This window comes from Triplophysa rosa, linkage group LG10, assembly GCF_024868665.1.
Source record: "Triplophysa rosa linkage group LG10, Trosa_1v2, whole genome shotgun sequence".
Lineage (NCBI taxonomy): Eukaryota > Metazoa > Chordata > Actinopteri > Cypriniformes > Nemacheilidae > Triplophysa > Triplophysa rosa.
Genome location: NC_079899.1, coordinates 25889245 through 25915298, shown reverse-complemented (window position 1 = coordinate 25915298; position 26054 = coordinate 25889245). Strand labels below are relative to the sequence as shown.

The 26054-nt window shown below is 39.1% G+C and overlaps 3 protein-coding genes across 4 annotated transcripts in view; 2 read left to right on the top strand and 1 right to left on the bottom strand.

Annotated features, from left to right (window-relative positions):
* Positions 1–16799, bottom strand: part of LOC130559947 (kelch-like protein 29) — a 52003-nt gene extending 35204 nt beyond the window's left edge. The window contains 3 exon segments of the mRNA XM_057343344.1: positions 281–413; positions 6659–6913; positions 16646–16799. Coding sequence (XP_057199327.1) covers positions 281–413; positions 6659–6901 — 376 coding nt within the window. The 5' untranslated portion in view covers positions 6902–6913; positions 16646–16799.
* An 835-nt stretch (positions 16800–17634) lies between these two features.
* Positions 17635–22529, top strand: LOC130559949 (uncharacterized protein C14orf28 homolog). 2 transcript variants are annotated; one of them, XM_057343346.1, is made up of 5 exons: positions 17635–17787; positions 18070–18594; positions 19286–19375; positions 21490–21624; positions 21706–22529. In XM_057343346.1, exons 1-5 carry the CDS (start codon positions 17660–17662, stop codon positions 21887–21889), a joined length of 1062 nt encoding a protein of 353 aa, XP_057199329.1. In that variant the 5' UTR covers positions 17635–17659; the 3' UTR covers positions 21890–22529. The 2 variants fall into 2 exon arrangements, with proteins under 2 accessions (XP_057199329.1, XP_057199330.1); XM_057343347.1 differs by lacking the exon at positions 19286–19375 and having other exon boundaries at positions 21706–22528.
* A 1854-nt stretch (positions 22530–24383) lies between these two features.
* On the top strand, positions 24384–26048 carry LOC130559946 (piwi-like protein 2). Its single transcript, XM_057343342.1, has 5 exons — positions 24384–24562; positions 24941–25129; positions 25381–25482; positions 25715–25831; positions 25922–26048. Exons 1-5 carry the CDS (start codon positions 24485–24487, stop codon positions 26012–26014), a joined length of 579 nt encoding a protein of 192 aa, XP_057199325.1. The 5' UTR covers positions 24384–24484; the 3' UTR covers positions 26015–26048.
* Positions 26049–26054: the final 6 nt, after the last annotated feature.

The following is a 26054-nucleotide window of genomic DNA, read 5'->3' as shown; positions in this document are numbered from 1 at the left end:
TTTTCTAAGGATCAACAATAATTGAGATTATTTCAAATAATTGCGATGAGACGATTATTTGATCATTGAAAAAGTAACAATTCATTTTTACACATGTGAACTAAAAAGGTGTCGCGCGCCTACTAAGCTGAAAAACGGGTTATTTTAGATGGTCGATTTGACAAGTCAATGGCGCTCTCTGTCAGTTGGACATACCAAGATGGCGGCGTGATCGCATCTGGTGGCTTCACCTCCTGCCGTTGGTTTAGCGTTCTAGGCGCTTTCTAGGAGTGTTTGTTACCTGTGATATCTTTCTCTCTCATCTGTTTGGCAGGCGGCTCGTCCGTGTCCCAGGGTGTGAATTGGTTAACAGGCGTCCGTCCCCAGCGGATGGGACCCTGAGTTTGTGTTTCTCCTGACGGCTGAACAGAGACCTGTGTTCAAGAAGAGCGTGTCAGGTAAACAGATCACCTGTAATGACATCTACATTTACAGCCCATTATACACTTCATTTCGCTGTGTTCATATTCCATTCAGCTCTTCCAGATTAAAACATCAATAATGCAGGAACAGCAGTTTAACACTCACATCTATATAAAGAACACCGCTCCAGTTCATTCTTATCTCCAAATCATGACGAACACAACCTGCCTCTTTTCTTCTTCAGAACACAAAAGAAGATATTTTTAAGAATGTTGATATCAAACAACACAACTCCATTGACTTCAATTGTATGAACACAAAACCACTGAGACATTTCTCAAAATATCTTCTGTTAGGTTTCACTGAAGAAAGACTCATTTACATGTGAGAGTGAATGAATGATGATGGAATATGAATTGTTGAGTGAACTGTATTTTTATGTGTCCAGATTATTCTCCTCTCAGACCTTCTACAAAAGACCAAACAAACATCTTTTGTGTTGCATTATTTTAAATGCATTTCTAACTACACTCAAATTTATGTTGAGAGGAAATAAGGACATGTTTTAAAATCTCTCTCTGGTGATGCGTGTAGGTGTTTCAGGTTTTTTAATGAGAAATATTTTAGCACATAAACACTGAATTGTCCAAATTCCCCCTCTAAACATGTCATCGTTCAAATGTTTCAGATATCTTCTAACAAAATCAACAAAAGTACAATAACAAAAACATCTACAAACTGTAAAACATCTACACGTTCTCAGATGTCACTGATGATTCACACAACCAACACCGACAGAAAGGTTAAATCAATCTATAAGTGAGAAAAAGTGATGTATTGATTTGGCATTTAGTGGCAAAATAAGATTGAGAAAGTAAGATAATGACTGGATGATTTATATGGTAACTAGGGATGTTCAATTTGGTTCATTTCCATAACCGAGAATCGACGCATCGTTATCCGAACATTAAGCATTACCTGATAATAATTTAATATTAAATTGGCATTAAATAAAAAGAACGTCCTCCGGACGACGCACTTTTCGGCCGCATACACCTTTGAATACAACCTCCGGAGGACACAGTCATCAAAACGAGAGAGAGCTTCAGTTGACGAGTGTCTGTGACCCATTAAAAATACAAACAATCTTTTCACAGATTTATTTTAACGTGCAAACGGCAGCATAACGAATAGATCAACAACAGCACCTGCATTCATGTATTATCACATTTTCACGAACCTGCAGCGTTTTGGACAATGGAGAAAAACTAAATTAAAATAAATAAAAAGCATAAAATAAAAAATCACTTAAATCATTAACAAATTATGACAAAACGAAGACAGAAGAACCGGCTACGTTTTTTTCCGTCAGAAAGTTTTTTCGTTAAAGGGTTCATATGGCGTGAACACGTGTTTTTCTGTGTCTTTGGTGTGTTATAAGTTACTCATGCATGTATTAGACGTGTAAAATTGCAGAAATGAAAGTGTGGGAACAAAAGATTCATTCTATCTAAGAGCGAATGCTCACCCAGACCTGCCTGAAACTCCTCATGTAGCCACACCCCCACAAATCTACGTCAGTTGGTGGTCTGATTTGACTTAGACCGCCCAAATGTAGACGCAAGTAAGGTGGGCGTACCTGTCAGTACAATTGAAGAGGAACCTGATGTTCCAAATATGGTCAGAGGCGTTACATTTCCCTCACACGCTTGCAATATTCCACCAATCACTACGCACTGGTTAACTGGCCAATCACAGCACACCTCGCTTTTCAGAGCCATGAGCTTTGTTAAAAATCCTCGCGTTTCAGAGAGGCGGAGCAAAGAGGAGATACAAACATGCACGGTATGTGGAAAATACAGCGTTTTTGCTGTTGCATCTCATTTAGAAGGCTGTGTCCTCCGGATGACGCATTTTCACGAACCTGCAGCGTTTTGGACAATGGAGAAAAACTAAACTAAAATAAATAAAAAGCATTACTTAAATAAAAAAATCACTTAAATCATTAACAAATTATGACAAAACGAAAACACAGAAGTTTTTTTCTGTCAGAAAGTTTTTTCGTTAAATAAAAATAGCAGGCCTCCCTAAATCCAAAGCTTGGCTAGTTTCTATTTATAAAAGTAACATGTTCAGGTGTAGTCTTGAGCCTGTTGACAGTTAGACCCTTGGCAGAAAACATCCTTTCAGATACATACTATGAATGTAATTACATTTATTGTAATTATTAAATGTAATTAAATTACTTTAATTAATGTAATTAAAATACGATTCTTTGTTCATTCATAATACCAAATGTAAAATGTTAAAACTTAATAATAAATGTAGAACTTTAAAATTAACCGAGGTTAAGAAATACAAGTATTACATAGCGCTGTGACTAATATTAATAAATTAGACCTTATTATTAAATGCTTACCATAAACAGCTGTATTGTCCTCCTCCAATCTTTTAATGGGTCGCTTTCAATACTGCAGATTAGGGGTGTAACGGTACGCGTATTCGTACCGGACCATCACGAGCCGTCATGGGGAAAATTCCAAATGAAGTCATCATTCCTATGCCCTACTCTCTTCGAAGGGCAGAGCCCTTGGAGTTTAGACTTTGGAGTGAACAGGGCATTTACGTGCCATTTTGTAGACGTTTGGTATGCACTTGGCAAAGGAAGCAACGTGATTTCCTCATTATCTTCAGCTGGCATGTTCCTGTGAAAACGAAGCATTGTGTCCGTCAGCAGATAACTTAAGCATAAAACCGCAAATAAACTGTTTGCAAATAAACAATACATTTCATATTTTGAAAAGTTTATATATATTAGTGTTTATATATTATTTTAAAAACTTTTTAAAATATAAAATGTATGTTTATTTGCAAATGCTTAGGTTATGCCATTAAAACAGCGACATCTGCTGACGGACACAATGCTTCGTTGTCACTGGAACATGCCAGCTGAAGATAATGAGGAAATACCATTCCAAACGTCTACATAATGGCATGTAAATGCCCTGTTCACTCCAAAGTCTAAACTCCGAGGGATCTGCCCTTCGAAGGGAGTAGGGCATAGGAATGATGACTATATTTGGAATGTTGCTCGTGACGGTTCGGTACGAATACACGTACCGTTACACTCCTACTGCACATAAGATTCTAATGTTCCTGAATAATCACGGTCTTCCGTTTATTTTAATATACTGTACACATAAACAATTATTCACTCCCCTATCACAGTAACACAGAGCAGACATAATAAAACACACATACATAATGCATGGCAATGATCCAGCGCACCCACGAGAAAAACATCTGATATTATATATTTAACATTAATCAAATATTTTTTTTAAGTCAGAAGCACTAGTAAAAACAGACAACAAAAGACATTTTTTTAAGTGCTGCCTTTACTGTAACGTTTATTTTATCAACATAATGCAAAACCAAACCAGACGGACATAAAGAATAAAACGAGACAGAGAAGATCATCACTGGATTTATTATATGCAGTTCAGTAGTTAAAATCAGCAAGTACCTGCCTCAGGTTGCTGTCCCGTAAACAGTACAAACCTTAGATTAAGACCAAAACAGCAAAAACAGGGGTGTTTTTAAATGAAGCTCTTAACTTTAAACAGGCGGTAGTAAGGTATTAAGCTCGTTTACTTTATTTATACGAAGGCATTTAATGCAGATACTCTTGTTAGACTTGGATACTGCTGTAACCGGAACATCGCTAACCCTGCGTCGAACGATGCGGCGGTCAAAAACTCGGAAGCGTGAGAAGGGTGCTCCACATTTACAATATCAAAGAGACACGGCCGTAAAAGAGATCGCGCAGCCCAGACCGGTAAAGAACATGACTATATCCATGAATGACAAACTGAGACCCTCCCTGATCTCAGAACAGGGCAGAAACCGTTTTTAATCTGAGGTATTCAGGCTGAAAACAGCAATAGTTCAGCCAAAAATGAGAATTCTTTAATCGTTTATTCATCCTCATGTCATTTCAAGTTTCTTTCCTCTGCAGAACACTAACATAAAACATGTGCTTTCACTTACAGAAATGAGCTTTAATTCATCTGAAGTACTTTCGAGTAAAATTATCTTTTCTTCTGAATGTGAATGAGATAAACTGATTTGTTTGAGTGGTTCAGCAGAATTGATTATGGACTCAAGACATGCGACCTCGACCTTCTCACAAAGTGACGGATCATTTCATATGCAGTCAAATGGCTTCACAGCGCACGTTCTTACTTGCGTGCAGCCCATAATATTTGCGGTAATAAAGAAGCTCAGAGCACAAACACACACACATAATGAAAGACGCATACGTCTATTGCTTCTGCCCAGAGACGTTTGCAAATCTAACATCGCTTTATTCCTCATATGAAGACTGTAGCAGGACTTTCACACATCAATAAGAATTCTCACTGACGTCACACAGATCAAATCTACACTCAAAGAAACGATTTGTTGGATTTACGTAAAAAAAGTAGTGTCTAGTGTCAAGTGGTTCCACTCAAATATGTTGAGTGGTTTCTACAATTAACGATTTAGTTGTGTGAACAAAAGAAATTCAAGTAAAGTTGACAAAACTTTTTTGAGTAAATTCAAACCATTCAGATTGTACCAGTAATTTTAAGTTAATTAAACTCAATATTTATCCTTCTCAATGATACTTTTTATTGTCATAGTAAGTAAGTAAGTACATTTATTTATAAAGCACATTTAAATTCAGCATTACACTGACCAAAGTGCTGTACAAATCCAACAACAAATCCAACAACTTCTAAAATTCCATAAACAGAGAGAACAAACAAAAAATAAAAAAATATCCTACATAAATTATATGCAGACTTACTGCATGTAAGTCAAAACACAGTGAGCAAATCAGCTGAGAGGATCTCAGTACGGGCATTAGCACAGTTAATGCTCATTGAATGATGCAATAGACATCATGGGCGCGCTTTAACCTCTCACATGTACCACTCTTATAAACAATGGTACACTCTAAATATCAAAAATACAACAAACTCTTTCAAACCTCAAAGATAAACGAACATTAAGCACAAACAAGTCTTTATCTTTACTTAAAATAAAACTAAATTTCGAAATTTACTGCCTAAATGTAAAGTCATGCTGGGAACTGAAAATCCCCCTCAACCAGTCGTGTTGAGTTAACTTGTTTATATTAAGTAAACTCAACAATAGGTCCAATATTATAGGGTTTTGCTTTCTACTCAACAATGTTAAGTTGACCAGTCAAACACTTGTTAAGTAAAGCCAACAGATCTACATTTGTAGTATAAATAACATAGTTAACTTACGTTAATGTAGTTACTTGCATTCTTTATGTACTGTGAACAAGGATGGGTTTAGTAAAACTAACAACAGCGACAGTTCACTTCTTTTTGAGTGTATATTTTTTAACTTGAGCCAATGAAAAAAAAGTTCAAGCTGAAGTTAAAATATAGATGTGAATCCTTACCCTAACATTTTTTAATTGGCTGAATGAACACGTTTTTTCAGTGCACCGCCTCAAACCACGAACATTACACCTGCTCATTTCAAAGCATTGAACTTGACTAAAACCCTCAAAATCACACTTCCATCCATTCGTCTGTTAAAACAAACCAGCAAATGTGTTTTTCTGGACAAACTCAACCAATTTGAACAGACATCCTGATCGATCCTAAAACAATACTGACCCTGTTTTCCTAACACACGTTTCATGTTCATTCATTTCACATCGAGTTTGACTGCAGTGCTGGATGTTAGTCGTCCGCTCATGTCTCTCGCACAACACTTTATTTTAAAATACTGACCTCGAGTCATGCTGAACATGTTTATAATACTTTTAAAGTTAAGGGACAGTTGACTCCAAAATGAAAATTCTGTCATCATCCCTACATAACATCGGGTTGTTTCAAAACTGTGTAAATGTCTTTGTTCTGATGAACACAAAGGAAGATATTTGGAAGAACGTCAGTAATCAAACAGATAGTATTTATTTCTCCTACTATGGCAGTAAATGGGGGATGACATACTGACATTCTTCCAAATATCTTCCCTTCTGTTCATCAGAACAAAAACATTTATACAGGGTGAGCAAATGATGGCAGAATTTTCATGATTGCGTAAAGTATCCCTTTAACATGATAAATAACCGTTTGTAAAACAGCAGCTCAAACATTCTGTCCAACATGAAAACATATGATCACAAGTTAAAGTTATAAGCACAAGTGAACCTGAGAAGAGACTTTACCTTGGTGATGGAGGTGGTGCAGGTGGGATCAGTGTTTGGTGTGCTGCAGGTGACGGGCGAGGTCAGCAGTGCGGGGATGACGGGCAGCGGGAGGAGACCCGGACGATTGTTACTGATGCTGGAGACTGAAGAGAAGCATCCGTTAACCGCTCCTGCACAGCTGCTCTTCACCGCACATGCGTCTCTGCGCTCCCACGTGCTCCGCAAATCCCGCTCGAACCGCTGATGATACCGAGACATCATGACAGGAACAACCTCAAGACAATAAACACAAAACACACATCTTAAGAAGACTAATGTATTACAATTCAGATGCATACATTATAAAATATGTCTTTAGTTAGTACTCGCATTCACACTACATCGGGTTTAAAATGCAAATCTAAATCTTTCGGTTGAAATAAGTGCACACAAGGGGGTACAAAGGGCCTTTTATTTAAAAAATGTGTTTTGTTATGTGGCATTTTCTGTTTGCTTAGAAGCATGATCTGCAGTTCTAAAGTTCAGCTGTAATAAAGTAACTCACATCAAGTCTTTTTGAACCAAATTATAGCGAGTATCGACAACCGTATCCACATCGATAAAACGTTAACGATACCCGTCCCTAATCTTCATATGAAAATCTCACAGCCACGTCTATAGAAAACTGTACGAGATTCTCTTTTGCATACAGTTAGGCATGAATTCAGAAATATATGTATTTATGTGCATCCACACACACAGTCATTCTATTTTTATATTGCTGCAAAAATGCAAAACCGCATTTGCATAATAGTACAATTCCTGCAGAATGTTGAAACGATCATGATCGACGAATTCAGCTGGTAAGACCTGTGACGGAGTTTCGTGCAAACAGGACTGATCAGAGAACATCAGTCAGATCACCTCACACAATACACTCAAGAGAATACAGAAATGTGCGCTTTCAGATGTTTATTGAGTCATGTACAGCATGTTTCTCCAGATGTATGTGAGGACGATGTTGAAGCAGGACAACAGCAGGAAATAGATGAGAATAAGCACAATTTGAGTCTATGGCAAAAACACAGCATCAGCCACAGCTGCTCACGAAAGCTTTAGTACAACATCAGCTTTAATAAAACCAGCCGTCACACACACACACACACAGAGAGAGAGAGAGGGAGAGAGAGAGAGAGAGAGAGAGAGAGAGAGAGACACTTTAAAATCGACTTTAAAATCATCACAATATCTGATAATATCATGTGTGTTTGACTTCGTGCAACGTCGCGCAGACGATAGGTGTACTGATTATGATATTGTGACGCTGATGTCATACACCGATCAATCTGTGGATGTGGACCGGGAGGGAATTCCTTCTGGATCCGCCAGGTGCCAAACAAACAAACACGCAGGCACGCCACGCGCACAAACCAGTAGGGATGTAACGATTCACTCAGCGCGCGATGCGATTCACAATTCTGATTTCGTGATGCGATTTAATCGCATTTTTTTCCCAGAATGAGTTGAGGAACTGCCCTTTAATTATTTCTCTAATGCTGCACAATTCTTTGTAAAAGAATGAGGAGTTAACAGATGCTCCGCCCAAGCCATCAAACATACGTTATTTAAGATGGATAGGATAGTCATTACAGGAAGGAAGTTAATTTTCATATTTTAACTAAAGATTATGAGGGCACACAAATTTTAAAAAGAGAATGACCCACATCATTCAACTATTTATAATAAACGCTGCAACATTTCATGAAAAAATCAGAAGTCATTTTTAATTTCACAGGGACTTTAAGATTTACCATGGTTCAAGCACAGTATCAAGTTAATACACGAACATATCAATCAACACATACCACCTATCCGTTTATGATAGCTGTAAACCTGATGAACGCGTGAGATGAAGCTGAAGTTCAGCGCTCAGGAATCATGTCTTGAGTTCAGAGATTGTGTTACGGTATAAAATATCACTTGCTCCAGAAATCTGATCGGAGCGTTTATAAATGTGCACATGAGAGCAGAAGATCACGCAAGCTTTATGACTGTACGTGTGTCTAAGAAACAAAAATAACAAACACACGTCTGAGACCACTAGAAGAAATGCTTCAGTTCTATATTTAACACAGATTCCATCATGAGAGAAGAAAAGAAAGCATGTTAAAAACTTGACATTCAACTGCACACAGACACACAATAATGTTGAACAAAACTAGTTTCTATTTAAACGTTTTCTTTGAAGCTGAAAGCAGAGAGCAGAAGTGTAAAGACACAGCTATTATGAGTTACACACACACACGCTTTAAAACATGAAAATGATATCAAAATATCTTACGACGGATGAAGAGTGTCGTCCAGATCAACACTTTATATCAAATGAGTTTCTGTGAGTCTTGTAAACCTGACGGACAGGATCAACCACTGAAAACTGTCCCGCCGCGCTGTCCCTCACATTAAACCTGACGGGAGGAACGAGAGAAGAGAGCGGTCCAACCACACGCACGCACCTGACATCTGATGTCATATTGATCTGCTCCATGTCTTATTTCTTTTAATGTCATATTATTATTCATCTCACTTTAGACATCTGAGTCAAAGCAATGGAGCTTCTCTTTAACATAAAAACATTCGCTCAATATGTTGAGCAGTACAAATAAATACGAAGCCAATGTTTATCAGCCGCTCTACTGCTTAACATCAACACAATGGACCCTATTTTCACGATCTAAGCGCATGGTCTAAAGCGCAGGGCGCAGGTGCACTCAGGGCGTGTCTGAATCCACTTTTGCTAGGTTAACGGCGGGAAAACGGTTGGCGCGCCCGGGCGCATGGTCTAAACGAGTTGTCCCGATTCTCTTAATGAGTAATGGGTGTTTTTTGGGCGTAACGTGCAGTAAACCAATCAGAGTGTCATCTTCCATTCCCTTTAAGGGCCAGTTGTGCTCGCGCCATGGCGGATTCGCTATTTACACGGCGGAATTTGGAAGAGCAGACACTTCTCCAGAAAGGAAACGCGTCTGCTCGTGCGAGAGGTTAAAGCGCGCGAGCAGACCATCTACAGGACAAGCCGGATTTGTATCTTTATGTCCACAATAATAATCTTTTACATTGTAATTCATTTTGATAAATATTTGGCATTATTGTGTGCTGCTGCGCGTCCCTCTGTGTGTAATAAGCAGAATGTACGAGCGCTGTGCACCCGCATATAGGCGCATATTCCTAACGCGCTCTTTAAATAACTAAAAAAAATTGCGCCATTTAGAGCAGGTTTGAGTTGGTCTTTGGCGCAGTCTATTTTCAGTTCCTCAAACTATCAACGCGCCAACAATGCGCCTGAAAGCAGCTATTTTTTAGACCAGCACGCCCATGGGCGCACAAATGAGCGCAAATGCATTTGCTATTTAAACTGGAAAATGAAATCTGCCTCGGGCTGAAACTAGCAAAAACACTTACGCTGCGCCTTGCGCCGCATTGGCGCACTGGGTGTACAATAGGGCCCAATAACACTGTTTATCATGCGTGTTATTCAATCAATTCATTAGGGCTGGGAAAAAATAATAATCGATTAATCGTTTTTTTTTTTAATGCGGTCGATTCAATATTGATTATCAAAAGCCGTGAATCAAATTTTTCTTTCATATTTCTGCAAGCACTGAACATTCATTAACGTGAATGTTATAGCTACTACTATCCACTAGATGTCACTTTTCTTTTTAAAAGGTGTGGATGCTACAACAGGGAGCATATTGTTCTTTCATTGCTTAATTAATTAATTGCCTCTCTTTACAACTAATTTTGTGACATTTTGTTTGTTATATCTTAGATGTAAAACAACCTGACCCTGTTTGATCAAGATGTGCGACTGTTCCGTTTCAATATACCCAAGTGTACCCCAAAATAACGTTTGATATACAGGTTTGTGGCTCTTCTTTTCTTTTTTTAGTTCACCTTTGTAATCTGATGCTTACAGATCTTTTTTAGAAATACCTATAGGATTTGTATTAAATCTATAATCCTTGACTCCAATCGAGAGCTTGTGAATCGGAATCGAATTGGAACATCAGAATCGATACCCAGCCCTACAATCCATGTTAAAAGCTGAAGTGCAGGAATCATTTGCTGATGGTTAGCATGTTAGTATGATGTCACTGCGCTGGGGTCAGTCAGAGGTCAAGAGAGGTTTACACGTTTAACCCTTTCAAGACCCCAATAACTCAACCAAAGCAGAAACCATTCAATATATGAAGAGTTTGGTTCCAAGTTGTTTCAAAAATCATGTTTTTTATTGTGCATTCCAATAAATATCAAACTGCCGTTGGTTTGTTTTGATTTAAGCCACAATAACTCAAGAAATACAGTTAACTAACACAATAAAACATGTAAACATAATAAAAAAACATGATTTTTGTTTTTTTTTAAAACCGAGTCATCTCATTTTGGAACCAAACTCTTCATATCACATTTCATCATTTACTGGACGTATCATTCCACAGATTCATCAGAATAGAATAACGTGCTGCTGTGTTCATCATGTGAATATTTGCTCAATATTTGCAGTGTTGACCCTTCTTTTTCAAGACCTCTGCAATTGGCCTGGGCATGCTGTCAATCAACTTCTGCTCCACATCCTCACTGACGACAGCCCATTCTTGCATAATCATTGCTTAGAGTTGGCCAGAATTTGTAGGTTTTTGTTTTGCTCGAGGATTGACCACAAGTTCTCAATGGGATTAAGGTCTGGGGAGTTTCCTGGCCATGGACCCAAAATGTTGATGTTTGGTCCCCGAGCCACTTAGTTATTACTTTTGCCTTATGGCAAGGTGCTCCATCATGCTGGACAAGGCATTGTTCATCAACAAACTGTTCTTGGGTGGTTGGGAGAAGTTGCTCTCCGGGGATGTTTTTGTACCATTCTTTGTTCATGGCTGTGTTCTGAGGCAGAATTGGCTGAGAAGCAACCCCACACATGAGCGGTCTCAGGATGCTTTACTGTTGGCATGACACAGGACTGATTGTAGCGTTCACCTTTTCTTCTCCGGACAAAAAGGATCTTTTTTACGGATGCCACAAACAATGGGAAAGGGGATTCATCAGAGAAAATGACTTTACCCCAGTCCTCAGCAGTCCAATCCCTGTTCCTTTTGCAGAATACAGTCTGTCCCTGATGTTTTTCCTAAAGAGAAGTGGCTTCTGACTAGTGTTGCTTTCGTCAACTAAAATTATGACTAAATATGGTCGTCAACGAACTTTTATCACGTGACGAAAACGAGACGAGACTCAACGTAAATGCTGGTCATGTGACGATGACTATAATTAAATGTGTAATGTTGTTGACGAATAAAAACAAGACTAAATGTGGTTTTCAAAATAAAAACTATGCTAAAATGTCTCTTCATTTTCGTTGACCAAAACGAGACGATATGTTATAACGTTATTTCGTCTGATGCTTTAACCTAGATGCGTAGCTGAATCCTGTTATTTCAATGTCATCTGGCTGTTCTGCGTGTCTGAGTGAATTATGTGCACAGTTTAACATACAACACGAGTGATGGTCGAGGATTTATCTGCGTCTGCACTGTATGAGGACATGAACACATGAACTTCATCTCCACAGTTGCTCTGAGAGTTTATTTTACGAGCGTTTACTGTTTGAGTGAAGCTAACGGCAAACACAAAAACTCAAGCGTCTTCCCAAAGACCCGTCAAAATAAAAGTCCGTTAAACTGAACACTCTTCAGACTTTAGTGAACTATAGTATTTCCTATTGAAAATTGTAGTGCCCTTGTAGTAAATTGATAAACACTGTATACTATAGTAAAGTTCAAAAACACGATAGTATCTAAGAATTTTACTGCAGTTTACTATAGTATACTACAATTTATGTGGACAAATATACCACTACTGTATAGTAAAAAAGGAAAAACACACAAATGAGAAAAATTTAAACAAATTTAGGTAGTGTAAAAATTATATGGCCCCAATTTATCCATCTGTATGTAACATGAATGTCTTTTGTCAGTTACCTGTCTTTTCATGATGAACTGCACTTGCATCATTTTTTTTTAAATGATGACAACCGACGATTTATACTTGTGCTCCTACTGTTTGGCCTGTGCTACCAAACAGGTTATGTGCAAAAAAAGTCTGTATTAATTTACTGCATTCTGTATGCTACTACAGGGCACTGAGGGCAGTCACTCTTTTCCTGTTGGTTCTTTGCAATGCTGGCAAATGTAACCTTCCAGTTGACTTGCCAAATCACTTCCATTTGTTTTATTAATAAAGGATATTGGAAGTAAAATCGGTCTGGTTATGACAAATACTTTGATTTTAATAGTCACACAGCAAGAAAAAGAAAATCTGTATAGGAAAAAGATGCATCGACGATCGTTTTATCGTCGCATCCCTCTGAATCGTAATCGAATCGCATCGTGAGGTGCCTAGAGATTCCCACCCCTACCGACGGCCTTAAATTCAAATCAGAGCGTCTTCCGTGTCTGGAATGGATGTATTCTTGAGTTTAATCTTGTTTGAAATGGGTTTGGCTAAAAGAAAATTTTGGTTTCGTCTATACTACTAGGTACTTACTATACTATATTGACGGGGTTAAATAGAATTGCATTACTAAAAAGAGACTAAAATACAATTTTCATTGACTAAAACTAGAGTAAATGTCATCAGTTTTCATTGACTAAAACTAGACGAAAATAGTCCTGGATAATTCTGACTAAAATAAGACTAAAATGCTCAGACTTTTAGTCGACTGAAACTTGACTAGACTAAAAAGTGTATGAACGTGACTAAAACTAATAAAAACTAAAATGACAGCTTGACACAAAGACTAGACTAAAACTAAAATTAAAACAGACCGCCAAAAACAACACTACTTCTGACACCAGGCCATCCTCAAAAAGTCTTGTCCTCACTGTGTGTGCAGACGCACTCACACCTGCCTCCTGCTATTCCTGAGCGAGCTCTGCACTGCTGATGCCCCGATCTCACATCTGAATCAACTGTACAAGACCGTCCTGAAGCCTTCTTCACAACAATAGAACCTCTCTCATTGAAGTTTCTGGTGATCCAATAAATGGTTGATGTAGGTGCAGTCTTACTAGCAGCAATAGCCTCGCCTGTGAATCCCTTTTTGTGCAGCGCAATGATGACTGCACGTGTTCCCTTGCGGTTAACAGAGGAAGAAGAATGATCTCCAGCACCAGCCTCCTTTTAAAGCTTCCGGTCTGTTAATCAGCATCACAGAGTGATCTCCAGCCTTGTCCTCGTCAACACTCACCTGTGTTAACCAGAGAATCACTCACATGATGTCAGCTGGTCTTTTGTGGCCGGCTTGAAATGGAATGTACATGGTTTTTTGGACTAAGTTCATTTTCATGGCAAAGGGGGACTTCACAATAAAACTCAATTCATCTGATCACTCTTCATAACATTCTGCAGTATATGCAATTCGCCATATAAAAACTAAAGCAGCAGACTTTGTGAAAATTAATATTTGTGTCATTCTCAAAACTTTTGGCCACGACTGTACATAAATCACTGAAGACATATTTGAAGAAATAATGACACAATCATTAGACCAGCATCTGAAATATTTACCCACAACCAATGACAACACACAAACAAAGTCTCTCACAACACATTTCTGTGTTTTCAGGACAAGTGTTCTTAAAGATCTACTGCTCCGTTTCTAAACCTCAGCTGCCTATCAACATTAAAAATGTAATGTTTAATCAGCCTTTCACACGGTATAAAACAATACAAAACAACGTCTGTTCATATAGCACATTTAAAACGACCAAAGTGATGTACAGGGTGTGCAATTCGAAGTAATAAAACACAGACTATAAAACACACAGACTATAAAAATGGATAAGGTTCATCTTCGCATACCAGGTCAAAGAATATTAAATGCCAAGGAGAAGAAATATGTTTTAAGAGTAGATTTAAAAATAGATAAAGTTGAGGCAGTTCTGATATGGACTGGGAGACTATTCCACAACTTAGGGCCAACAACAGACAAAGCACGATCACCTCTGTTTTTCTATGACGCTTATGCTGATGCTGTCAGTAAGACTGCTCACTTCAATTTCTAAGAGAGCAGAACGCAATCCCAGAATGCAAATCAGTTTCCAGGGTTCAGGTACACCACTAGAACATTTACAGCCATTCCATTTCACACAAGATGACCAGAAACACTGTGATGTCTACTTTTCATAAACAACACAGAGTGACGTCATTTTAACATATCTGAACATCAGTCAGTCAAAGTCACTGCTGAATAAAATCACGTGCACACATACGCACACACACACGCACGCACGCACACACACATACACACGTATACACACGCACTCACATACACACCCACCTTCACATTACAATAAGAAATATAAAATAACATTTCACCTTCAGATACCCTATAAACCTGAAAACTAAAACAAGACATGAAGAACAGTGAATATACTCAATTAATTCATGATATTAGCATAACAAGCATTTATTAACATAACGATTCATATTCTTGTGCTGGAACTGAAACATTCTGGCTTCAAATCCTGTAAAAAGTAATCTCTCAAAAAGAGAACCGATCATAGCATACAAACATCGCTCTCGTCTCCGTCCATACGTCCACACATACAGTAATTAAGTTGTCTGGATGTAAGAAGCACACAGCAGTGATCCCGACGTCACAACAAACCCTCTCCAAACACAACCATCTACACCTTTATAAAAAGAAAATAACACACAAAATACATAACATACGACACAACTTCTGTCATCTAACTAAACAATAGTTTTGTTAAAATCTTGATTTTGGTGAAGACGACATACAGTACAGACATTCTAAAGTGACTTCACCATGAACATTTTTCAAGCGTTTCATTTATTCGGTCTCATCTCAACTCTCAAACATGACAACAGAATGATTGTAAATGAGTTGAAAGACGTCCGGCACATCTTCAGAAATCCTCAAATCTTCAAGATCTTCAAAAAGCTCCCAGTCAATATGAAGTCATTTAACATCTTTTCCAAGACACAATTCTGCTTAACTCATTCATTTCTCTCGCCGACCAGCTGAAAATCTTCACCATCACACGGACACTGAATCGATCAAGTCTAACAGCCAACACCACAACTTAAACAAAGATAATGTTCCTTAATACACCAGACTGCATGAAACGTATTTTTATCATGAAGTCATTTTGACACGGACATTTACCTTCAACGTGAACAATTATTAATAAGACATTGAAGATAGAGGTTCCCTGCGAATGCCAAGAAGAGTCCAAGTGATTTCAACATCAAACATCCTTCACCTAGTAATTCAGACAGACGTTTGGTAAACAGTTACAACATCACTCTGAGAAATCAATGAACACATTTCAACGGAATGAATCACAATATTGTTTTTGCTGCTTACAAAAAACAAACTGAACCTGAGACCACTAAAGACAGATAATAATCCTCCTGTCACACACCTCACGAGGGCATCAATCAGAAAATAAACTATTCTAATACACAACTATCAAAATACGACACACACACACACACACACACACACTGCAGGGTTCAAGTAAACACTGTACTGTGCAACTATGATCTTGTTTGAAAAGCTGAATAGTGATTTACAAAGACAAAGGACCTCAGCATCATACATATTTAGAGTCGTCGAGAGAAGAACGTGAAATGTCTATTCCTGTTGACCTAATCTGACCTAAAACTATATTAAACATCCACCATCGTTTCCACATTAAGGCTTGATATTGACTGATGACTTTTGTTTCGTCTCAACAGCAAATGTAATTTTCATCAGAACTCTATGTAGAGAGGACTGAGTGAGTGCAGGTGTGTGCGCGCCTGTGACTGTTGAGAAGTGTTAAAAACACGCGCGTGCAGTCTTCACACATTCATGAACTATATAACCCTTCATCGGAAGACGGATCTCAGATCAGCTGTCAGGAAAATATAACCTCTCACAGCAGTGTGATGTGTAAACTGTCTTACCTTCAGTCCTTCTTTAAACGCGTGTGTGTATCAGACAACGCGGCACGCGCGTGTTTCATTGTATCAGACAGACAGACATCAGTCTCTTCTGGCGGCGCTCGTGCACAGCATCGATGTTAGGATGAGGATGTTGCTGCTGATGCTGCTGAGCTCCTCGGTGTGTGTGTGTGTGTGTGTGTGTTTGGAGAGTCGGCCTGTTCTCACAGCTCGTGTGTTTGCCCCGCCCCTTCACCACTGTTATTGATCCCACAGCGCCACCTGTCGAGAGAAAATCTCTTCAAACTGGTCGGATGTTTAACATCATGACTAAACTAAACCATTCTTTCTTCCGTTATTTAGTTTACTGTTCGGCTGTCCTGATGAATAAAAAAGAATAGAAATTCTTTATATATGCCATTATGATTCATTAGCTGTTTATTTTCACAAGCAGTACAACTTTTCTATATGTAGTGTGCGCGTTGGTTTTTATTCCAGTAGGATTTCCCTAACCATAACAGAACTCAACACATTACCAGTAAGTTTAGGATTCGGAGAAATTAGAATCGAAAACCATTAACGTCTGTAGACCAAATGTGAGTTTCAAAGATTTCAGATTCACATCAAACACGTGACTGACATCTGCTGGTCATGATGTGTTAGTGCAGCTGTCAGAGTTTTTTCATTCAACACTAGGGTAATTTAAAATATTTATAGTACAATTACATAGTAATTGTAATAATAAACTATGTAATAATTAATTTATACATCTAATTTATCAAGTAATTTTTTACGTTAGCCGAGACTTTTGTGTTCGACTTCATGCTTCGATCGGCGTGTGATGTCATACGCCGATCAGACTGCACAACTCCGCGTTATGGTTATATTGTAAATAATCCTTCGTGATAATATTTACATTTTCATGATACACTGACGTTTATAGATTGGAGGTGACGCTCGTGTGGGCGGGGCGTCGTGAACGGTTTGGTACGTGACTACGCGCAGTGGGCGGGGCTTGAGCGCTGCGCTGGTAAACAGATGCCATGTTGGCTGAGCAGAAATGAAGATTTTCGTGACATTATGGAGAGCGATTTCATCTGTTTAACAGATCCAGACGAGCTTCGGTGCTTCTTATCACGCTCTGAACACACAGCGAGCATTGAGAGGTGAGTCCGGATCATTTTAGCATATCAACGTCTGTCACCGTTTACAGTGAGCGAGCTTCATCCAAACTGTCAGATGTGATTCAAAAGTGTATTTTTTGAGTTCTCGGGATACGTCAACTTTATCAACTCAACACAAACTACTATTCTTATACATTTGGTTAAACGCTCCTCGCGCAGGACAAAATAAAGCATCGTGTTTTTTCAACATGGAACATTTGAAATGTTGCATATGTGGTACAGAAGTGAAAAGTTTAAAGCATTGTGTCGTTGTGTTGCTGATAGATCCAGGACCCTGTATGAAGAGATTCGGGCTGCCATCAATAATAAGGAGAAGGGTGATGTGTGGTTCTGGCGGCCGGTGTTGCCCTGGGGTGGAGTTTATCCCATCAGAGCGGGCAGAAAAGCCATCGCCTGCACACCTCTGTACGTGAAGATCAACCTGAAGAACACGTGCACCATCGACGGCTTCCTCATGCTTCTGTACGTCATTCTGAGAGACAACCACACCTTCCCCAGAGAGGTGGCAGCGTTCCTGGGCAAGCAGTTCGTGGAACGCTTTCTGTATCTCATGGACTCTTACGACTACACGACCGTCAAGATGTTGTGGATCTGGGACCGCATGTCCAAGCGTCAGTACCGCTCTGAGATCCACTGCGCGGCTCTGGAGATCGATCTCTTCGGCAACGAGCACGAGAACTTCACCAAGAACCTGCAGAACCTGATGTCCAGCATGCAGGAGAGCTGGTGCCCAAACTGGGACTGTCCGTCGCGCTTTCAGGAGGATCTACAGAAGACCATCAGCATCAGGTGTGTGCGTCCCGAAGCTTCTCGATGCTCTTCTACAGGCGCGTGTGTGTGTGTACAGATTTAAACCGATGAGACGGAAACTCCATCAGCTTCAGGTTTATAACAGCTGTGTTGTGTTGAGTAATTGATGCTTGAGCTCCTGATGTCTTTGTCATGTTTGGCTTCATCTCAAAGTCTGTCGGTCCGGTGTTGGCATGAAACCGTCGCTGCCATATAAGGTGCATCAGATTCACTCACAATCGCTGCACATGTTTGTGCACAGTGCACACACACACATGTCTGGTTTATTATCTCCGTGGGGACAGTCCATAGGCGTAATGATTTTTATACTGTACAAACTGTATATTTTATCCCCTAACCCAACCCCTAAACCTAAACATCATAGAACACTTTTTTCATTTTTAGATTTAAAAAAAATATTGTTCTGTACAATTTATAAGCTTTTGTGCCCATGAGGACCTCAATTTTGGTCCCCAGTGACACGAGTCCCCATGAGTTGGTGTGTATTCAAGTTTAGGTCCCCACCGGGATATACAAACATGAACACACACACACACACACACATGGAGCACTAACACAAAATTACACTCTAATCGCTCTCTCTCTCTCTCTCTCTCTCTCTCTCTCTCTCTCTCTCTCTCTCTGTCTCTCTCTCTCTCTCTCTCTCTCTCTCTCTCTCTCTCTCCCTCAGTCCCCCACATGAGTTGCCTGATAAAGATCTCATTCAGACAGCAGTAGATGAGTTTTTCTGCCCGCGTCTGGAACTCTGTGAAGAATACGAGTGAGTCGTCTGATTTTCTCTTTAATTCGCTCATTCTGACAGCGTTAATGGTTTCATTCATTTCTTCAAAGTGTTATTTTGAAAACGTCCGCTGTTCAGTGATATTTTGTGTTTTGTGAACTTTCGCTGTTGCACAAAGGTTTAATATACTTATAAACACACTTTTGGTATTACCAAATACTATAGGGTTTTAAGTGTCAGACACTATTATCCGTCCCTGAACTATTTTACTTCCCTGAACTATGCAACTGTTAACTATTATGTGAATCCTACATATAATCTAGCTGCTAAACAAATAAGGTAAATTAGCTAATAAAGTGGTGTTTTGTTGTAGCTGCAGGGCTCAACGCAATAAGGATTTTTTGACTGGCCCAGGCAGTGATTCAAATTTTTACTTGCCCTGCCACAAAAAATAAAATAGTTGTTATTGTTGTTTTTGACCATGTAATCTTCTATTCTGATTAGCAAACTTCTATGACACCCAAATTCAGTGGCGTAACTTTGTTTTGAAAAGTGGTGGGGACAGAGATGACACAAACAAACAGTTTCTGTAATAACTAGGGAATATTTATCATGTATAGTGAGCGGTCCGTCCATTGGCTATACTCCACTTTTCGACTCCAGCTCTCACAGTATGTGGTTCCCAAACTGTCATTTGGGGAAAGTCACTTGGCTGTTGAGGTGCACTACTCTTAAAGACAGTTTATTCCTATGACTAAAAATGTCGCTTGTTCATTGGTTTACGCGTTTTTGTGCTTGGACACTGGATGCATAAGCAATCACCGCGAGCGCGGATGATGCGCGCATCTTTATACTTGGCCGCATTCCTGAAGTCGCAACTCTCTGTCTTCCGCAAACATAACTTACGAGTGTGAGCAACAGGAGATGGTGAGAAAGTGGCACATCCTGCACTTTCCACGCGTTTTAAATATTAATGCCCCCTAAACAATACACACCTTGCGCAAGCTTTTCTTAATTTCTTCCAAAAAGTGGTGGGGACATGTCCCACCCGCAAATTACGCCTATGCCAAAATTAGATACCATCTAATACCACAGCAAAAACCATTGACCTAACAAATATACTCTCGAGCATCTTTCACACTGGCTATCGGGCACTCGCGTGAGCCCTGAGCGGACTAGCTTTCTAACGGTAGACAAAGAGAACTTAAAGGCGGGGTGTCAGTAGAGCTGTCACGATTATTAAATAATATTAAAAACTGTAGTCTTGCAAGTGAGAAAAAAACAGACTAGAAGCTTTTCTATGACTGATAGTATTTTAATGGTGGCTTCAATTCACTCCTGATCAATTTACTTCATTTACAAGTATTTGGCGGTTGTATTATTGACAGGTAAAAGCCTAAACCTTAAGTGTGATGACCCAATTTTTTCCTATGTATTTCCAAGAAAAAGAACATAGTCTTTATATTCAGAACAATATGGTCGTTTCAAAGCTGAATAAAAAATGTATGAGAATTAAAAGTCAAAGCTCTAAAACAGACAATTAATCGTCATAATCGCAATGATTTATTAGACAATTAATCGTCAGCCAAATTTCATAATCGTGACAGCCCTAGGTGTCAGATTTCTCTTAGCCGTTGTTGATGTTCAAATCACCAAAACAAACACACCCCTACCCCCATCTTACGCTTTCGTCTAATGTCTAGTGTGTGTTAGAAGTCTGGAACGGTGAGAAAACATTTGTGCTTTGTACGTTTTTTGTCTTTAAGCCAATCTTTTAGGTCTTTAGCCGGTTAAGTTTAAATCCCGTCTGGCTAGCGCGTGGAGAGCAGGCGGTCTGCTGGAACACCTTCAATCACTTGAGCGTCTAACGTTACACCACTAACACAATCCGGTCGAATGTGTTTTCGACTTCTTCTGGATGTTGTAGAAAGTCGACAAGCTCAAAACGTTTCATACCCCCGTTTACACCTGTGTTAACGTCTTCCACTTGTGATCCGATCGACCAAAACGCATATCAGGTGTAGGCTACAGGGGCACTTCAGGGGCCAATAAGATTTCAGCTGGGGCCAGCGCCCCTCTGGCCCCACCCCTAGATCCGCCAGTGGGTCACTGCTATGTTGAGATGGCTGAATGGACATGGTCATGTGTTTCAGATGCAGCGGGTTGAGAGAATTCAGTCAGCGTGTGTTTTGTCACGGCCCTCCTCCCTTCATCATTCTCAACATGCAGATGTGGCAGTCTGAGGATCTGTCTTATGTACCGTATCGTCTGGAACTGTCTGATCAACGGTAGATCTCAGCTGTGTCTATAGATCTTACAGTGCTTTACTGGATATTGTGGATGTGTGACATTGATGTTGTATACTGTAGGTACTCGTTAGAGGGCGCTACGCTCTTCAACAGAGATGAACATCATTATTCCGCCGTATTCCAGATGGACGGGTACTGGATGCATTATGACGGCCTCCGATCGGACAATCTGGTGCTGTTAAACAAACCACCGGAGTTCCTGCTGCTCTCCTCTTTAGTTTACATCAGATCTTCAGACAAATAAACGCCACACAATATAAACACTTCTTACCATCATCACAAACCTCTTCAAAGTTTTCATTCTTTATCCCTTCAGTCCTGCTGTCGCTGTGTTTTATGTTGTCCATCGAACACTAATTTCTGTATTTGTTTGTCAGTATTCCCTTCACAAATGGTCTCCGTTGATTAATGACTTTTCGTGTTACAATATATTTTTGTGTATGAGGCGATAAGATGATATCAGATCAGAAATTTTATACTCTTATACATCATTCTTTTTGTAATTGCTCTATAAGACCGTCTGGCCTTGCGGAGCTTTTCTCTGGCGTGCTTGGAATCCAAGAATATTGATGTGAACTATAATAGTTTTGGAATTATTAAAGTGAAAAAGCTCACAACTGCATTCAACAACCAGTCATACACAAGCCAAAATCATGCAATGACGTGTTATTTCTGTCTGAAACAGTGTTTCACGTCAGGGTGCTTGTTTTACACAGATTGTTAAAGGTCAATTCAATATTTTCTTAAGTCACATTAGCATTCTATCATTTTTACATTGGTTCAGTATGCTTATTTGTTCTTAAGTCAGTTCTGGTTTTACATGTAACTGATGCCGATTGTCTGTTTGTAAATCTTGATTTCATGCATAAATTTGCTTGAAAAAATTCCTTGTCTTTATTTCTTAATCTGCCTGAATATTTCAAGTTACAGATTTTTAATTTCAGTGCATTGTTAGGGGAGTTGAATCACAATATCAATGCATTTTATGTTTTGTATTTCTAATATGCTGTCATGTCAAATGTTGGGTGGAGGGTGATTTACTGAAATTTTGTCTTGGGTCTCGAAGGTCTTTCGGTGATGAAATTATAACGCAGAAACACATTTCCAGGCCTTTATTTAAGATTCGATCAGCTGCAACACATAAATTGGCAAAAAAAGGTGTGCTATGTTCTCTCGATGCTCGATAAATGTAAAAAAAAAAAAAAAAATAGTGCATCTGTAGCTAATATTATCTGTTTAGTTCCAGTAACAATCCACAGGTTTATCAAAAAATCATTCTAATCCAGACACAAAGCAGACTGCTTTCCTCATGAGAAATCCAGACACAAACATTATGTGTACAACGGTCAAACTACACTTTCATTCATAAACAAGCACTTTGGTGAACGCAGCGACGGTCAGGACAATAAAACACACATTTAAACATCCACTATTTTGCAGTTTCATGTTTTCAGCTTTACATTTATGGCCATTAGAATTCAGTTGAAATAAGAAAACAACATCACTAAAGGATTGCAATAGAAGAGCGTGATGTCATCACCATTTCATTACATGAGATGCATTCATTCATAACTACAGCCTGCAGTCATGTGATCAACTTATAGCAAATGAACACACGTGTGCGACTTCGGTTCACATGGAATCAAACACAAGACGAGATGTTGGTCAGTGTGAATCACTTCAGATGTCCTTGACACAAAGAAACAGTTCTTATTGCTAGTCAAACACAAACCTTTTCCTTCTTGACCTTTGAAATCTTACTGTTGACATTTATTCTTTTAAATGTGTAGCCACATGACAGTATAATCACAATAGAGTAAAGATTGTGATTTTCATGTCTAAACGATCATAGCCATTCAGAGTGTTTTTAACAAACTTATAAACATAAATATAAACTCATATTCGTTGTAAATGCAGAACAGCACGTTTGTAAAAACATACAGTAAATAAAAAACCAAAGCAGACTCAACATGCCATTCGGTCAGTCACAGGATATTAAAACACCTTGGCTATTTGATGATTAAAAAAAAGAGAAATTGTATTATTGCATTGTCAGAATGCCTTCAAAATAAATATTCGTATCTACAAAGTATCAAATGGTTTTGTAAGTGCACAATTCGTCCGATTCATTCATTCAGTGAATCTCCGAGGAATGAATCAAACGGAATCTGTAACTGAACATCAGACTCGCTTCCGATTCCTACTGATGCTCCGTTTAAATGAATCTGAAGTGAAATCAAACAGAAATACAAGAGAAACTGAAATGCTTCTTCTGTTTGACTGCACATGGAAAGCTGAAATGTGTTGGCACTGGTGTGATGTGCGATCATGAGATTAAACAGAAGTTTGACTGTTTTTTACCTGTTCATCACTAAACGTGTAATGAGATGAATGGATTTATATAGCAAGAAATCTCATGTAGATTGTGATGAGCTGTTGTTTGATGCTTCTTTAAGCATTTTAACACAAACAAAGATGAGAAAATCAAGTTTCACTTGATGAGAAACACAAAACCACAGAATCCTGAAATTAGCACCAGTCATTGTGTGTGTGCTTCAGTCATACAGAAAACACACACACACACACACACACACAGGAATCTTTAACGTAAGGGATAATGTACAGGCAGCCGGTTGTTATCGCAGAAATAAGCCCTGACAGTCTGATCAGGACCTGATGCGAAGCGGAGGCGATAACAGCCGGCTGGCCAATCAGAATCAAGCATTCCGACTCACTTAAACATGGAAAAGTCTGATTGTCTTGAAATGACCCCTTTAAATTCCAAACTTTTCTACCCACATAGACGCAAGGAAGAACTCTGCCCAGTGAGACCATCTGCATGCAATCAGCCTCCTTTGTCACATCTTCATCAGTGGACTGGTCCAGAGAGGTGGTTCGAGACCCTTCCATCAACACTGTGAGTCAGCACAATCTGAGATCTGAGTCATAGGTTTGCGAAGGAGTGTACATGTGCAACACTCGGCAGACGCTGAGAGGAGGCGGATTTCAGGAGCAATAACAACTGAAGTTCACAGGCCATAGAAACAGCATCTTGAAATGCATGGAAATCGCGAGTCGGATCGCTCTGTTATTTAGTGTCTTGCCTCACACACTTTGTAAAATCTATGTTAGGTAAAAAATGGTTTCTTACAAGCAAACTGGTATGAATGAAATTGACAGCCCTTTTCGCAATGACTTATGAACTATTTTCATGAATTCAAAGGAAATGAACGACTATATATAAAGCTTGTTCGATAGCTAACAAACCTCATGTCTTATGATTCCTCTCTGTTAGATCCCTCTGAACTGTTGGGCTATTTTCTATCCCCGACGAGCAGCCGATCAGGCAGAGGAGCTGGTGTCCACATTCTCCAGGGTTGCCGGACCCATGGGCATCAGAATCGAGCGACCCATCCGCGTTGAGCTGCGAGACGACCGAACCGAAACCTTTGTCAAGAGCATTCACTCTCAACTCACCAGTGAAGTAAGAAATTGTCAATACAATTAGACACAAAATGAGATTTCATGTTTAGAATTTTTTTTACTGTTTAGACGTCAATTTCATGTTACGTGGCAATGCAATGTTATTTAGGACATGTAACATGAATCATGTTTGGGTGAGGTTGGTGTGTGAAATGGCTAAATACTACTGATTAAATGTTATATTTGAGGATTTGTAGGTCCTATTAAATGTTTAGTAGTGTAATGCAGTGTTTTTTCTCTCCTGGGTTTCAGCCTCGTCTGCAGCTGGTTGTTTGCATTTTGACGGGGAACAGAGACGACTTGTACAGCGCCATCAAAAAGCTCTGCTGTATTCAGAGTCCAGTACCATCACAGGTTTCATTTGATCTCATTCTCAAGATTTGTATTTTTACTACATTATTTGCTGCTTGGTTACCAATAATTGCAACCAAAGTTAAAAAAACAACTGAAACTAAATACATTTAATTCTGATCTTATGATTTAATCTTAAATGACAATGTTATATTTTTTTGTTAGATTTATATATATATATATATTGCACTAGATTCCTAAGTCACAGAAATGTCTGTCTTTTTCCTTTTTCTAGGCCATCAATGTGCGGACCATCTCTAATCCTCAGAAGCTCCGAAGCATCGCTCAAAAGATCCTTCTGCAGATTAATTGTAAACTGGGAGGAGAGCTGTGGACAGTTAGTGTTCCTCTGGTAAGTGTGTGCTATCAGTGCCCAGCAGGCATGTACTAGGCCATCAAAAATGCCAATTGACAATTAGACTTAAAATGTATTTATTGACAGAAATACCTGATGGTTATTGGAGTGGATGTTCATCATGACACAAACAAGAAAAGCCGATCTGTTATGGGCTTTGTGGCAAGTCTCAACAGGTAACTGAAATGAAATGGTTTTGATTTGACTGGGTTGATCTTTG